Source organism: Notolepis coatsorum (assembly GCF_963971535.1).
Source record: "Notolepis coatsorum genome assembly, chromosome: 7".
Taxonomy (NCBI): domain Eukaryota; kingdom Metazoa; phylum Chordata; class Actinopteri; order Aulopiformes; family Paralepididae; genus Notolepis; species Notolepis coatsorum.
Genome location: NC_140171.1, coordinates 102825727 through 102840310, shown reverse-complemented (window position 1 = coordinate 102840310; position 14584 = coordinate 102825727). Strand labels below are relative to the sequence as shown.

The window sequence follows — 14584 nt, the reverse complement described above, 5'->3', positions numbered from 1 at the left end:
ATAGCTACCACAATCATTGGGATCTTTGTCCTTCTTGAGAAGTAAAGAAATCAACGCCATATTGACATCTCTTGAGAACTCCCCTTGTTCGATAGCGTAATTGATCATATCGAGCATCAATGGACCCAGTTGGTCCCAGAAAGCTAAATACACTTCGGGTGGAATACCATCCCAGCCTGGTGCCTTACCCCTCTGCATTTCAACAATCGTCTCCCTCAATTCCACGAGAGTAATCGGTCTCCCCAGTTCCTTGGCCTCTTCCTCAGAAATGTGGGGTATCTCAAGCCCGCCAATGAACGATTCAAATTTAGAGTCATCAAGATTACCCTCTGAGCTATATAACTGTGAGTAAAACTCTTTAAAAGTGTCATTGATCTTTTTCGAATCAGTAGTGACTGCACCCTGGCTCGTCCTGATCGCGGGGATATCCGAGAAATGATCATTTGAGCGTATTTTCATTGCCAATAGATGGCTAGGTCTGGAGCCGTGAAAGTAGTAATTTTGTCTTGTCCTATGTATCAAGAACTCAGACTGTTGTTTAAGTATGGAGTTTATTTCTTTTTTGACTATTTTACGTTGTGTGTTTAGTCGTTCACTATAGTTAGTTTGCAAGGATGCGTATAGGTCCGCATATAATGATTCCAGTCCTTCTAGCTTTTTTGACCGGGATTTTCGCAAATTGGAGGCAAATAGTGTGACATGACCCCTGATAAATCCTTTCAATGCGTTCCACAGGACCCTAGGGTCTTCTACTGTGCCAACGTTGATCTGCAAAAATTCAGCTAGTTTACTCCTGAACTCAGAACAGAAGTCATCGTTCTTTAGCAAGGTCGAATTAAAACGCCATCTGGGAGCTCTTGCGGAGAGCCTGCCAAAGGTTGCCGTAAGGAAAATCCCCTTGTGGTCTGAGAGAGCCAAGGGAACCAATGAGACATCGAAACTATCAAACATATTAGGGGACGCGAATGCATAGTCAATTCGAGAGAAGCTTTTGTGTCTGGCTGACAGGTGAGAGTAATCTTTGAGGGTGGGGTTGGATAAGCGCCAAAGGTCTGTTAGCCCCGTGTCCTGGGCCCACATCCTGAGGGCCTTAGAGGCCCGTTTTTGGTCGCTCGTTTCAGAGGGCCCGGACCTATCCATCTCCGCATCCCAGCACGCATTAAAATCACCACCCACAATGAGAGCGTATCCATTAAGTTCCAACATATTCTTCGTGATTGTATTATAGAACGCTGAATCAAATGTGTTAGGAGCATACAATGCTATTATTGCCATCTTCCTATGAGAGAACTCAACTTTTGCTATAGTAATCCTTCCCTCCGTGTCCGACCACACATTCAGGACTTTGATATCAAGGTTACGTCTTGTAACTATGACGACTCCTTTCGTCTTATCATCGGCTGAGGATGAGGAGATAACGTGATATTGTCGATTTGCTAGCCTTGACACATCACCCACCAATAAATGCGTCTCACTAAGGAGAGCAATGTCAATATTTCTTCTCTTCAATAACCAAAGGACACTGGCACGCTTGTGTGGGGCATTAAGACCTCCTGCGTTCCAAATTAAAATATTCAATTTAGCCATGGTCGAGTTTGTCTAAATGCGTAGAGAACATACCAGTGCAGCCAGGCTGAGTACAGAGGCGCTGATCCAGGCGGGCCCAGACGGTCAATCTCAGGAGTTCAGAGGAGGAACAATCACACACATATAAGACAACAGTACATAAAACACAGAACAATACCACCCCAGTTACAACCCCCCCTCCTTCTACTCTAAACAAGACGTTTGTCTTGTTTACATCAGGGTCCCCCATTTTCATTTATTTGCTCCACATTGTCATTAGCCCCTTTCGTGACTGTGATGCACTGAGTGAATCCACAGTCACTTGCTCCTCAATAGGAAACCAACCTAGATTTACCATGAAGAACTGGTTCTGGCCGAACCGTTCGTTATACAAGTATCACAGAGAAATTACAAAGGTACTCACAGTTGCACGAGGGTTTCGGACAGAGATACGGGATGGTGTGCATGCGCTGTGATCACCCAACGGCGGAAATAATGCCGTTTTGAGCAGTTTATAAAAATTATTTAAAATGTTTATTAGCAACGCAGAGCTTTCAAACCATCCCGTATCTCTGTCCGAAACCCTCGTGCAACTGTGAGCACCTTTGAAACGTCTCTGTGATTCTTGTAAAACGAACGGTTCAGCCAGAACCAGTCCTTCATGGTAAATCTAGGTTGGTTTCCTATTGAGGAGCAAGTGACTGTGGATTCACTCCGTGCATCACAGTCACGAAAAGGGGCTACATTGTCATCAAATGGTCCAATATTTTCAATAACCCAAGCCATTTCTGTTGTAAACACTCACGATAGTCCAGTCGATCCTTCCTTTAGTGTGTAAAGTGGATTTCCTCCTCTTGTAGATGTTTCCCAGTGCCGCCCGTATCAACGTGAGCTAACATGCTAACTCGCTAACGTTAATAATGTAAACAAAGCTTGCAACGGACTTCTTCTTTCTTGCATTGCGCAGATTCAGACGTCCTCATCGTCGAATTGTGTTATATCCTGAGGACTTCTTAACCCGACCTGTATAACAATGATTACCGGACCACTACTTTAGTTTAACACATTATTCTGACTACAGCTCCGGTAGTGCAATCACTTCCTGGTACCACAGCTGGGAACTACGGCAAGTATTTAAGGACAATGCAGACCCAACGTTGAGAAAAAGATTAACGGCGTCAATTATATTATCGCGCGATACTAGTCTCGCGATAACGCAGCACGTTAACGCCGTTAACGGCCCAGCTCTAGTATGTACATATACGTGTAATAAAACGCAAAAATGTTGTAGACCATCTCACAGAGGTGGAATATGCAATTTAAATACATATTGGCTCTACCACAGATTAAAAAATATATATACTTTTGGTGACGGCAGAAAAATGGTGGACCTCCCTACCCTAATTGTTAGCCCTCTCTCTGCTTTCCATTGAAACCTATTAGCAATATAATTATTAGCAAGCTAACTCCAACCTTCATGGTTCTCCATCACTTGAATTAATGTCAAGTGACTGTTTCACCAGTTTCCCACTGAGAGCCGAACTTCCACACACCATTATGGAACGCTTCTAGTTGCGCGCAAGACGGTTACCATGGCGATTGCTATGCTTTGCCACAGAACCAACACTGGTTCAGCTTGGGTTCTCCTCCTAGGTGGTGAGGTGGGGTCAGACCCGGCTCAGTTTAATCCACCTTTTCTCCAGCTTGACAACCAGTGGTTCCCAAAGTGTGTGGCACGGCCCCTAGTGGGGCGCGGAGGTACTGCAGGCATGGCGTGAAAATAAATTGAGAATAATATTAATTTAGCCTACCAAAACTGATAAACGCCAATGTCAACAAAAATTTACTGACTGTGCTCTGTATAAAGAATAACACATGACATTCAGAAGCCTAAATACGTTTAGCCACAAAAGGTGGCAAATTATTAGGCAAATTATTATTATTTGAATGAAAATAAATCTCCTATCCTACTGTCGCACCTACAACTACATTTTTTATTAGGCCTATTATTTCACAGTGGCACAGGATCATTTGCCAATCTTCTGTTCATTTTCAATAAAATATAAAACTATAATCGTGTCTTGTTATGTCAATCTTGTCTTGTTAGTAGTAGAGGAAATGGCACGTTTGTAGCCAAAGATTTATTCTAGCCTACATCTATAGGTGGGGACCAGGTTAGGTGGGGCTCGAAGATATTTCCAACTACCCAAGTGGGCCCTGATTGAAAAAGTTTGGGAACCACTGCTCACTATGCACATTCGGCTTCAGGTCCCGTCAGGAGCCTGTAGCATGCTTATGGGCGTCCAACTCTCGTCCTATAATAACTCCAATTATGGAAACACAGACACATGAACTGGAATGACCTCACATTAGCAGTTGGACACACACACACACACACACACACACACACACACACACACACACACACACACACACAAGATGCAAATAACCAACTGTGTAATCACTGCCTGTACAAATATATGCTGGATAACAGCAACATGATACTGTATATCCTGTACATATTGTGCAACATGAAATGTTATCTACAAATCTGAGCTAAAGACACTTGAGTGCTAACTTCAACCTTATCTCCCTCTCTTCCACTCCAGGAGAAAAGCCTTACGTCTGCCCATATGAGGGCTGCAACAAGCGCTACTCCAACTCCAGCGACCGCTTCAAGCACACACGCACTCACTACGTGGACAAGCCCTACTACTGCAAGATGGCCGGCTGTCTGAAGCGCTACACGGACCCCAGCTCTCTCCGCAAACACATCAAGGCCCACGGACACTTTGTGGCCCAGGAGCAACACGGCTCTCCGGGCAGGCTGGGTGCTGTGGGACCGGGCTTTCAAGCTCTCCAGGGCTCCGGCGAACTGCCCTACCTGAGCGGGGCTCACATTATCATTCCAGGCGCTACCGCTGCCCTCCTGGGGGGGTTGGGGGCCTCCCTCCCTCTCTCCGCCCTCTGCCATGCCAGGGCCCTGGGACCCCCCGGGGCTCCGTTGTTCTCCTTGGGCGGGGGAGGCGCTGTGGCACTGGGCCTGACTGACTCCTCCCTGCTGTCGTTCGGGATCTCGACTGCATCCATGCTCGGGTTGGGAGCTCTGGGCCTGGGGCGGCTGAGAAGGGAGACGAGCCAGGGGGAGGGGGAAGGCGAGGAGGAGGACGCGGAGGGGGAGGTGCTGAACCTGTCTGTGGGGGTGGGGGGCAGACGAAGTGACCCTTTGTCGTGGGTGGTGGTACCCCCCGGGGCGCTGTTTCTTAAACCAGCTGTTGTCAGCTAGGGCAGGTGCTTACATGCCTGAAGATGCTTAGATCCAGGGAGTGTGTGTGTGTGTGTGTGTGTGTGTGTGTGTGTGTGTGTGTATGTGTGTGTATGTGCGTGCATGCGCTTGCACATAACTCATAAGTGTATGTGTGCGTGCAAGTGTGTGTGTGTGTCCATGTACAGGAGTGGGGAGGGGTATATAGACCAATGTGCTGTTTTTCAGTCATGTGGGGACAGAGGCCACTATTCCCGGCCAGAGCCATAAAGAGCACTTCAGTCATTCCAAAACAACAAGACAACCCCCCACTCACTTACTTCCTCTGTAGGGTTAAACTCTAGCAAAGAGCAGTCACATTGTTCAGACATTAGATCTACCTTGTAGAATAGGAAGGACACATCATATAACAATTACATTCAGCTTAACAAAAGCCATATTGGTTTAAAAAGCCAATAGGACGCTTTACACCTCTTTCCCCAGCAGGGGGAGTGAGTGCAACACACCTATAGACCTTTTCTAACTTGACAACATCAATATTCCAAAATGGCCCAAGTTTTATTCCCCGTTTGCAGTGTTTGATAATAATATTAATAATAATATAATATTTTAACCGTCACTGTCAAACAGAGATAGCTTCGCCCCGCTTGGTTTCTTGGTAGGCAGACAAACAACGCAGTGATGGAAGAAGTACACAGTTCCTTTACTTAAGTCAAAGTAGAAATACCTAGATAAATGAGTACTCTGGTAAAAGTAAAAGTCCTCCATTGAAATTCTGCTTAAGTAAAAGTAGAGAAGTATTTGCAATTGAATGTACTTAAGTATCTAAAGTAAAAGTATGCATTCTACATGACGTTTGTGTATTCCAGTGCATGGGAGTGTTCAACCCTCCATCCACTGACGTGTAAAGGTTCATGTTAAAGTGGTACGTGGTCCAGTTATGCTGCTCTGATTATGTCCTCTTGAAGTTGACACGCTTCAGATTTGAAAGTACATCATCTTTACATATTTTTGCCATGTTTTCTATACTAAATCCTTTTCTTCAAAGTAACTAGTAACTGATGGGTTCAGATAAATATAGTGGAGTAAAAAAGTACAATATTTCCTTTTGAAATGTAGTGGAGTGAAAGTACAAAGTTCGCTAAAATGAAAATACTCATGTGAAGTACACGTAGCTCGAAATTGAGTAAAAATACGTAGTTACTTTCCACCACTGCAATAACACGGTAATAAGCCCCAAAGCGGAGCAAATTCGGCTCCACCTAATAATCTCTGCCAACACTGAGACCAGTCATCTACAGTATACACCTGTTCGCTGTTTACAAACATACCGTGTTCGAGTCAATCAGCAATACCAACTGAGTCATTTGACTAAGTTGCCCCCTACCTGCGTGAGCTGCTGCGCTAAAAAAGTATGACAGGGCTCTATGGAGAAACCATGACACACCCCTGACTAAAAGTTGTTTAAAACGAAAATGGCTGGATGTCATTTAGCCAAATCAGCAGCATGGCTGTGAGTGTGAGTCTTTCACCTTTTACATTATCTAGCTTTGGCCCGGATTGATTGTTTAGATCGCTAGCATGGCTAACAAATATAAATATATTGTAGTCGGCCCCATTGTTCTGACCAGGATTATGTTCCTTTCTGCTTCTGGGTCTGCGCGTGCATATTTGTCATGCCATCGTCGGCGAACAGTTAGGTGTAGATGGCCCTGAGCGAACAGGTCTATACGTTAGGTGTAGATGGCCCTGAGCGAACAGGTCTATACGTTAGGTGTAGATGGCCCTGAGCGAACAGGTCTATACGTTAGGTGTAGATGGCCCTGAGCGAACAGGTCTATACGTTAGGTGTAGATGGCCCTGAGCGAACAGGTCTATACGTTAGGTGTAGATGGCCCTGAGTGAACAGGTCTATACGTTAGGTGTAGATGGCCCTGAGCGAACAGGTCTATACGTTAGGTGTGGATGGCCCTGAGCGAACAGGTCTACACGTTAGGTGTGGATGGCCCTGAGCGAACAGGTCTATACGTTAGGTGTAGATGGCCCTGAGCGAACAGGTCTATACGTTAGGTGTAGATGGCCCTGAGCGAACAGGTCTACACGTTAGGTGTGGATGGCCCTGAGCGAACAGGTCTATACGTTAGGTGTAGATGGCCCTGAGCGAACAGGTCTATACGTTAGGTGTAGATGGCCCTGAGCGAACAGGTCTATACGTTAGGTGTAGATGGCCCTGAGCGAACAGGTCTATACGTTAGGTGTGGATGGCCCTGAGCGAACAGGTCTATACGTTAGGTGTAGATGGCCCTGAGCGAACAGGTCTATACGTTAGGTGTGGATGATACCGGAGCCATCCCCTGTTGTTGTGACACCGGGGGAGTCGTTAAACGTGTTTCCCAGAGGTACCGTTCTGGATTGTTACACAGAGTGACGTTTCCCCCCCACAACCACCGCTCTATTCACAAGAGACATGACAGGGTGTGGTTTTACCAACAGCTTTTTAGTATCTCAATGTAAAGATCACAATCACATTATAGTCAAATTCCAGCCGCAAACCTTTCTGTACAACCTTTCCCTTCACGACGAGACATTAACCGGTGTCGAAGTTTCTTTTTTCTTTTGCCACTTTGTCCATGTGGTTTCACCACTAGTTTTCATCGATACATCAGTGACAATGATCTAAACGGGATCTGCCAAACGCCAGCACATTAATCCTTTTGCTGCCTTTTCATTTTCATATATTGGAATAGTGGGGGTGAGAACTGTTAGATGTGGATGGTATAATCCCCGAAAAGGAAACAGCATGTCTTTAAAGGAACACGCCAACATTTTGGGAAATTAGCTTATCGTCCTCTCCAGAGAGCGACAAGGAGATAGATACCAGTTTCCTCTCTGTGCGTTCAGTAGAAAGCTATCTGGCTGCACGTTAGCCTAGCTTAGAACAATGAATGGAAGCGGACAGTGACTGGTAGCCTTCAGGAGAGGTGTTAGTTGGACAATGCCTAGGCTACCCGTCACTGTTTTTTGATTGATTGAAAACTTTTTTAACAGATTGCAGAATCGGTACAATACAGTACGGCTCAATACAAAACAAACTGCTAAGAGGATGCAGACCAGAAAAAGACTTTCATCTTGTTTACATCGAGGTCCCCCATTTTCAATTCATCATGAGTGTCGCTTCCATTCATTGTGCTAAGCTAGGCTAACGTGCAGCCGGATAGGTTTCTACTGAACACACAGAGAGGAAACTGGTATCTATCTTCTTGTCTCTCTCTGGAGAAGACGATAATAATTTCCCCAAATGTTGGCATGTTTTTTTAAGTTGGAAGAAATGTAGATAATGAATATGTTATGCATTCGCTAAAGGTTCTTAGGAGACATGCGCCACACCACCTTATAAAGGCATACGAGACAGAGGCAAATAATATTGTTTTCTTTTTATCTCTTTTCTTTTTTTTAAAAGCAAAAACCTTTTAAGTGTCTTCATGGCTTTTAATGCGGTTAATGTTGGACAATGGCCAGGTAAGGCCAGTATCTTGTGTTGATTTATCATATCCGTGTTCCTTGTCTGCACATTGAAGTACACACTCCTACGCAGTTGGACGTTGGGACAACATTCCACCGTCAAAACACATTTTTGCAGGCCATCAACGCACAGGCGTAGAGAGACCGCTCTGTGTAGGAGTGTGATCGAAGTATCCTATCGATATCAGTATTTGCAATGTGTCCAAGTGCCTTGTGTTGCAGTTTAAATGTAGAGAGAACAGACACAGGGCATTACGAAGTAAAGGTACACAAATGTAAATGTATAAATGTACTTTTTTTTTTAAATGTTATTATTATTATGTTCTAAAGAGTTGAATTTTAACAGTTGACAAGCGATGTGATTTGTGCATCAAGGCAACTGCTTCCCTTTTTAAGGACATTCCTTAAAGATGATGACGATGACAATGACTCAATGTCAATAAAAATGAAAAGATGCTAAATGAAATCTCTCCCTTTTTTCTTCTTTCTTCTTGGGAGGTTGTAGAAGAGAATATCTTATCCCTTACTTGATTATGTACATCGTGCTTAGTCGTTTCTCTTTAAACTCCTTCACATGTCAAACTCATGTATCTCATTATTCTGTATTTATCTTCATCTTATCTTATTATTGTTCTCCGTATCAATATACCCTTTTTCTGTTGAGTTATAATCATGAGATCTTAGGTTTGTTATAATGAAGAGACGATATGACACAGGCGATTGCTTTCAAGTCCGTGCATCAGGGGCGTTTTTAGGGTTAGAAAACATTGGGGGCTTCAAATACGCAATTTTAGAGTAATAAGAGATGAATACTGAATAACTAGAATCATTAGAGGTTCTCAAAGTGAGGTCCAGGTCCATGAGAGGGATCTGGGCAGTCCCCATAGAAAATTCAAAGTTAACAGGACCAAATCATCAGTTACTTATTTATTTATTTATTTATTTAGCCAGATAAAACATTGATCTGGTCCAAGAAGCCCCAACAGGAGTACAAATATACATATATACACATATATATATACATATACTGTACATACATACACATATACACCAATAACAAAATAAAAACACAGTTAAGAATCATACAAATAAGCAAATAAACAAACATATGCACAGCCTATGTACAAAATAAATAAACAGTTCATCTCTAGTCTTTACAGTTTTCTTCAATTGCATAAACACTCAAATCAAAAGTATTACACAATTATCAAAACCTTACACTCAAGGAGCAAAATATAGGCCCAGATTTGCACCCCTACAATGTCAGCCTCACTTTTTGCAAAACAATACACACAGTGATTTGCAAAACACTAAACACACTTGCATTACATTAGACACAGAATGTCAAATTACCACACATATGAGCCAATTGGTTAAACACAGCCATCAGATGCACAAACACACCATTGCTTAATTGTAGATACACCAATCAGGTTTAAGCACTATAAAAATGCAGCAGGTGAGTTCACCTGTCTTCAACCAAAATGGAAGGAGAGTGAAGTACTGTACACAGAGATACTGTACACAGAGAACGTGAAAATATACAATACATTCACCAAACACTACACAAGACAACCAATGATGCAGACTGATGAAAATATACATTTTCTCCCATTTTCCCAAATCAGTCAACATGAATCACAACAAAAAATTATCTTGCCAGATCCAGCTAGGCAAAGAGATAATGTCTAGTATTTTCTGTTTAAATAAAAATAAAAATTTGTTTTACTGTAATTTTAACCTCTACTGGATACAGTATTTTATGTTGTCTGATATTTGCTGAGCTTACAGTGTTATGCACATAGTAGCATGAAAACTGGGACATGTATTGTTGTGATTCTCCATGTTGAAATGTTGACTGATTTTTTCATCAGTCTGCATCATTGATTTGGGTATATGTAGATAAATAAATTATATTTTCATCAGTCTACAGCATTGGTCTTGTGTAGTGTTTGGTGAATTTATTGTATATTTGCACATTCTCTGCGTATTTCACTTACAGTACTCTAATCACTAACTGGTTCAAACAGAATTAAGTCATATGAAATGTGTGTTTCATATGGTAACAAAATGTAGTTTTTATAAATTAGTGTATGGTTTTGACAAGTGTTTAATTTAGCAAAGGATCTGAGGTGTTCTGATAATTGTGTGTGTGGTTGTGCTAATTGTGTGTTTTGAAACACTGGGCCCCGTTTTCAAAATCATGCTTAGGCAATCGAAAAAAAACTGTATTGTGTGTTTCATTATATACATATGTTTCAGTCTTCTCATAAAAAAAATATTAGATTTTTGGGTCTTTTCCTGCCTTTGGTCCGCTTTGCATTCACATCTCAAATGAACCGCAGCAGGGTTCACTTGCAAGAGTGAATGAGCTTTCACACCACCCCAAACCAACCGGACTATCCGAGGTTCGATTAAAGCTTATTATAGGACACTGGATATGGGTATGGATGGCTCCAGGTGCTGCTGCGTTAAAGTGCACATCTTCAATATCTGTACTATTTAAAAGCACAGTGCAGGACACACTCAAAGGTTATCGCACCTCAGAGATGGCAGTGGACATGTATGACAGGACAAAGGCCATATGTAATGGCCTTTGGATTGAGGAACATACTACCAGCCAAAGGACGAAGCAGAAAAGGATGGACGAGTATGTAGTTGAGTCATCTTGTGGCACAAGCTCAGACCTCAGCTCAGGAGATCAGCTGAGACAGAGACTGTTCTATCCAGTCGTCGACAGAATGCTGCAAGAGCTTGAGAGCAGGTTCTCATGAGTTGGATAACAACTTATGAGAGGCATACAGGCATGTTATCCAGCCTCAGACCAGTTTCTCTCAGTGGAATTGCTGCAACCCCTCGCCACACATTACAATATCCAACTATTGCCAGAGGAGATCACAGTTGCAAAGTGTTTCCTGGTCAGGACAGGCAGAGATGCAGTCCCTACTATCCAAAGTGTCTTTTCCCTCCTGGATGATAATAATAATAATAATAATAATAATAATAATAATAATAATAATAATAATAATAATAATAATAATAATAATAATAATAATAATAATAATAATAATAATAATAATAATAATAATAATAATAATAATATTAATAATAATAATAATGCATTTGATTTATAAGGCGCCTTTCAGGACACTAAAAAAAAAAGGCCACAAATCGGTGAATGAAAAAATTATAGGATCAAATGAAAACTACTTACTAAAAATGTTTAAAAGTACTAAAAACCAACAAAAAATACCAAACACTAACAAACATTCAGCACAGACAATGGGGATGCTGACATCAAAAAAAAAAAAAAAAAAAAAAAAGTAAAAGAAAAAAAAGAAAATGTAAACAATTTATTATTATATATATTTTTTTAGATCCGGGGCTAGAAGAAAAACATCCGGGGCTAAAGCCCCGGAAGCCCAGGGATAAAGCCCCGGAAGCCCAGGGCTAACGACGCCACTGCCGTGCATGCTTTATTTCTCTCCCCCCCGTCACACATCAAGGTTCCTACCGCACAAAGGTTCCTATACAAATATAAACTAATACTACATCTCCCTTCCTAGGATAAATAACTTTCCCTGAACTTAGGATAAATAACTTTCCCTGAACTTATAACATGACAGTCTCAACAATCAACCATAGTAGCTAAATATAACTAACTAATAATATTTTCTGCTTCTTCTGTATAAAGTTATTTGCAATTATACAACACATTAGAATGGTAACTTAACTTCTTTCTTAGAGAAGGGTGGGGTAGACTGCCCAGCCCTTCTACAGAGTGTGAGGATTATTCTGCCCCATATCTCACTCTGTTTTTTTTTTTTTTTTTTATTATTATTATTATTAGGGACTTAACTACGTGTGCACACAAAGTCCTTTAGGTGCCCTGGAGGGCCCCTCACTCTAGGTGGGTATCGTCTCTCAGTCATTAAGCTCTGTGGCTGCCGCTGCTGTTGGTTTTGAGTCACTTTAGCGACATGTGTCTCCACTACATCTGTTTCACGGTTCACCCATGGTGTCGTCTCAGGTAAGTCGGTTTCAGAATCTGGAGCCACCAGGGTTGGGGAGAGGTGAGACCTGTTTCTCCGTAGGGTACCTCCTCCGGGTGTCTCCACAAGGTAAGACCTGGGTGTGCCTGCCATAGACACCACTGTGCCTCGCTCCTTAGTGTCTCTGATCCACACATGTTCACCCGGTTGGATGAGGGGCAACTGATGTGTTCTGTGTCTTCGATCGTAGTTCAGTCGCTGTTTTTGTCTGTAAACTTGTTCTGTCCTTCTTAGTTTCTCTGTGTCGGTAACATCTTGGTTTAGAGCAAGGTAGGGATCACTTGACTTTTTGATCAGACTTTTTATAGTTCTCACTGCGCGCTCTGCCTCCCCATTGCTCTGTGGAAAGCGAGGACTGGACGTCACATGGCTGAAACACCAGTCCTGTGAGAACTTGCGGAAACACTCTGATGCATACTGTGGGCCATTGTCCGTGCGGACCTCCTCTGGGATCCCGTGACGAGCAAATATTGACTTGAAATGCTGGATCATTGCCTCTGATGTTGTGGATGTCAGTTTGGCGACTTCCACATATCTGGAATAATAGTCAACGATGACTAGGTAGTGTTGGTTGTTGTTTTGAAACAGATCTGCTCCGACAGTGGACCATGGTCTTGTTGGGAATTCTGTTGACATCATCGGTTCTCTTTTGTTCACCCTCTCACGTGCACATGTGTCACAGTTCTCTACCATCTTTTGCAATTCCTTGCTAAGGCCTGGCCACCATACTGACCTTTTAGCACTCTCCCTACATTTTGTTATCCCGAGATGTCCTTCGTGCAGCTTTTCCAGTATGAGAGCACGTCTGCTGTCGCGATGTTTTTGCCCGCCACATGTGATATGGTGTAGGAGAACCTCATCAGTCTCATCCTAAGCCGTTGTATGCGTGGTGGAAGTTGGTCTAGGGTCTTCGAGCCTAGCAGAGGGACCAGAGGTTTGTGGTCTGTCTCAATGTGGAAGTCTTTCCCAATGAGGAATTCAGCAAACTTCTCACAGGCCCATGTGGAGGCCAGTGCCTCCTTTTCTATTTGAGCGTATCTCTGTTCGGTGTTGGTGAGGGCTCGCGAGGCATACGCCACCGGTTTCCATGCTTGTTCAGCTTGCCTCTGGAGAAGGACTGCACCCAGCCCATATGACGAGGCATCAGCGGAGACCAAGGTTTCTGCGTTTGGGTCGTACAGTGTCAATCCAGGGGGTGTAGTCAGTTTTTTTTTTTATATTAACGAAGGCCTCCTGCTGTGGGGGCCCCCATGCCCACATGTTTGACCTCTTTAGCAGATCTCTGAGTGGAAGGGTCTTCTCCGCCAGGTGAGGCAGAAACTTTCCAAGATGATTTACCATCCCCAGAAATCCTCTCACTTCTCTGACGTTCCTCGGTTCTTTCATGGCTTTCACTGCGTACACTTTGTCTGGGTCTGCGCTCACCCCTGACCCCTCGATGACCTGTCCCAGGTACTTGATTTTGCTCTTGGAGAACTCACATTTTCCAGCATTGAGCGTGACCCCTGCCTCCTGGAGTCGTGTCAGTGCTGTGCGTAACCTCTCATCATGCTGTTGTTGTGTGGCTCCCCAGATGAGCACATCATCCATCTGACACACAACGCCTTCCAGACCCTCTAGGATTTGTGTCATGCGCTTCTGAAACTGCTCTGGTGCAGACGATATTCCAAAGCAACATGCGGTTATACCGATACTGTTCAAATGGTGTTATGAAGGTGGTTAATAGCGATGACTCATTTGACAGTGGAATCTGCCAGAAGCCTGAGTTTGCATCCAGCTTAGAGAACACTCTGGCTCCGGCGAGCTGTCCCAGTGTGTGTTCAACTGAGGGAAGTGGATGCCTCTCCCTCTTGACAGATTTGTTCAGTTCAGTGAGGTCTGTGCATATTCTCACCTTTCCCGTAGCCTGCTTGGGAACCACCACCATTGGTGCACACCAGTCCGTTGGCTGTTCCACCTTTGAAATTACTCCCTGTTGCTCCATGTGGTTTATTTCTTCCTTTACTTTTGGTAGGAGGGGGAGGGATATCCGCCTAGGAGTGGAGACAGAAAAGGGCTTAGCCCCTGGCCTTAATACAATATTGTATTCTCCCTGCATTTTCCCCAGACCATTGAAGAGCTTTGGGAATTCCTGTTTCACACCTTCTTTTGAGACTAAAGCTAGGCTGATGGCATCCAG

General features: G+C 43.3%; 1 protein-coding gene across 1 annotated transcript in view; it reads left to right on the top strand.

Moving 5' to 3' along the window:
* Positions 1 to 6796, top strand: part of glis2a (GLIS family zinc finger 2a) — a 78799-nt gene extending 72003 nt beyond the window's left edge. The window contains exon 7 of the mRNA XM_084319396.1: positions 4176 to 6796. Within this exon, the coding sequence (XP_084175522.1) occupies positions 4176 to 4852 (677 nt within the window). The 3' untranslated portion in view covers positions 4853 to 6796. The remainder of the gene's footprint in view (positions 1 to 4175) is intronic.
* The last annotated feature ends 7788 nt before the right edge of the window (positions 6797 to 14584 follow it).